The following is a 2,500-nucleotide window of genomic DNA, read 5'->3' as shown; positions in this document are numbered from 1 at the left end:
CATAATGGTACTCACAAGCGAAATATGTTAAACGATTCTGTTTCAGCTATGTTTGCTGTGGCTCACCTGGGAGAAGCTGGGTGCGAACAGCACCAAGGTCATAGCACACAGTGCTCATAACGCACACATTCATTTTAACACACGCGTTCATAACACACGTTTCAATCCCTGGGAGCGCACTTACTGCAAAAAAACACCCAGGCATGCATGGCAAGTCTCTTTGAACGAAGCATCTGCTGCATAAACAAACAAACATAACCATAAACATAAACAAAAAGCCCTTCATTAGTGGACTGTTCCTCTCATGCTACGGCGGAAAGAAACAGGGTCAAGAGCATTAAACAGACATCAACCACTTATATGAAATCATATTCATATCAGTTGGGTGTTCCAGATTCATGGCCCTCTATCTCTGCTAATGAAGCTGCTCCCACAGTGATGTCCATTCACTAACGTGGTGTTTTAGGCTAGGATTGCAGGCTTGAGGAGGAACTAGCGGAGCACATCCTTTGCCATACGGCTCTCTCTAATCCAAGAGATGGCTGCACTGATGCTCCAGGTTGGCCCATCTCTATGGCAACAGCAGGTTAAGGTCAGAGCACGGCTCACTGACCACCTCATGTTTTTTTTGTGTACACACACACAAAAAAACAACAGGCAAGAGGTTGTAAACAATTTCCCTCACTCAAGGCCTTCGGGAAGGGGTACTTCTTTGTGAGCAAAATACCACAGACTGAATATCTGTGTGCATCTACTGTAGGTGTGTGTGTGTGTTTTTCCACTGGAGAGACCATGAAAGTAAACCTGAAAGAGTGAAGAAAATCTTGACTTGCTTTGCTTTCTTTCAACTGCTTATTAACTTCAAACTGAGTCTGGATATATTTCAACTGCATTCAATTATGATGACGGCAAAGAAACAACAGCGACTTAAATAACACAACAACAACAAAAAAACAATGTTGACATTAATTTGCCTCGTCATGACGTTTTCAACCAAAACCACTGCTGTGATCAATGGGCCCCATTCAAAGAGTCAGAAAGACTTTTTAGTTCGACTTGAGAGAAGCAGAGAGAAACAGAGCTAGAGATTGAGCGAAAGAGAGAAAGACACGAGAGAAAGAAAGAGTGATGGAGAGAGTCAGGAAGTGAAAGTCAGCATGCGTCTCCTATCACGTCCCTAGAGGGACAGTGTCTCAGTGGCAGCTCATCATGGTATGACACAGAGGAAGCAGAGTTTTCCCCACTATGGGGCAGATAGAGCACTTGCTCAGTGCAGGGGAGAGGCTGGATTATTGTGTGTGTGCCTGTGGGGGGAGACTCCAACTCTCTCTCCACACACCCCTAAAGCAGCTTGTCCAATGACATTAGGGACGCTGCTGCTATCCATTGCTCCTAATCAAGGCACAGAGTGTAGCGTGGCCTTGTCTTGTGTTGTCTTGTGTTGTGTAATGTAGTGTAGTGAAATGTAGTGGGTCCCTGATGGGTGTGCTGTTTTACACTCACCCAGTGCTGCCTGGGAGCATATGGTGTATCACCATGACGACTTGGGTGTGGTGTACCCAAAGGCCTGGATATGCCAGCAGTAGTGGCCACTGACCCTCACAGTGTGTGTGTGTGTGTGTGTGTGTGTGTGTGTGTGTGTGTGTGTGTGTGTGTGTGTGTGTGTGTGTGTGTGTGTGTGTGTGTGTGTGTGTGCGTGTGTGTGTGTGTGTGTGTGTGTCTATATCTGTGCATGCCTTCTGTGTCCAGCATACCTGTGTAAAGGGAGATGTAGGCCGAGTCGATGACCTCGTACTTCAGGCCTGGCAGGAATGGCCTCCACTGCACAGAGAAGACAAGACAAGGAAGAAGAAAAAGAACAGATTAAAAAAGACCAAGTGAACAGAGTCAGCAATACACAGAGAACATCGGCCCCAGTAACTTTTCTGTCAGCACCCAGAAGCAGCAACCCCCCCCCCACCCCCCCCCACCCCTCCCAGCCACCCACAGGGGATGATGGGTCGTGCTGGCAGATCAGTGTTCAGTGAGCCGGGGGAGGGGGGGGGGGGGGGGCGGTAGTATGGGGAGAGGCTGGGAGGGACGTCCAGATTTGCATCCCAGCCCTCATCCAGCGCCTTCTGCCTGCCTCCACCCAAGGTCACCCCCATACATCAGAGGAGTCTTCTCCACCCCACAGGGTGTGCAGGGCTGGCAGGGAGGCTACTGAGGAAGGCACTTAGTGAGCTGGCGCACACACACACACACACACACACACACACACACACACACACACACACACACATATGAACAACCACCCCCCCCTCCCCCCGCCCAACACACACACATGAAGGAACACTACACACAACACATACACACACACAGAATTTTGATGAGGGCTCGCACTATAGATACACATAAATACAAACACTCTCTCTCTCTCTCTCTCTCTCTCTCTCTCACACTCTCTCACACACACACACACACACCTTGTCCACACAAACATACAGTGTGGGAGCAGACA

The 2,500-nt window shown here is 48.8% G+C and overlaps 1 protein-coding gene across 1 annotated transcript in view; it reads right to left on the bottom strand.

The window, feature by feature from the left end:
- Positions 1-2,500, bottom strand: part of b4galnt4a (beta-1,4-N-acetyl-galactosaminyl transferase 4a) — a gene marked incomplete at both ends in the record, with an annotated part of 62,058 nt that overhangs the window by 11,374 nt on the left and 48,184 nt on the right. Inside the window, one exon of the mRNA XM_080841667.1 lies at positions 1,755-1,821. Coding sequence (XP_080697793.1) covers positions 1,755-1,821 — 67 coding nt within the window. The remainder of the gene's footprint in view (positions 1-1,754; positions 1,822-2,500) is intronic.

The sequence above is a fragment of the Sprattus sprattus genome, assembly GCF_963457725.1.
Source record: "Sprattus sprattus genome assembly, chromosome: 7".
NCBI classification, from domain to species: domain Eukaryota; kingdom Metazoa; phylum Chordata; class Actinopteri; order Clupeiformes; family Clupeidae; genus Sprattus; species Sprattus sprattus.
The sequence above is the reverse complement of the archived record's forward strand: the minus strand, read 5'-3'. Positions and strand labels throughout refer to the sequence as shown.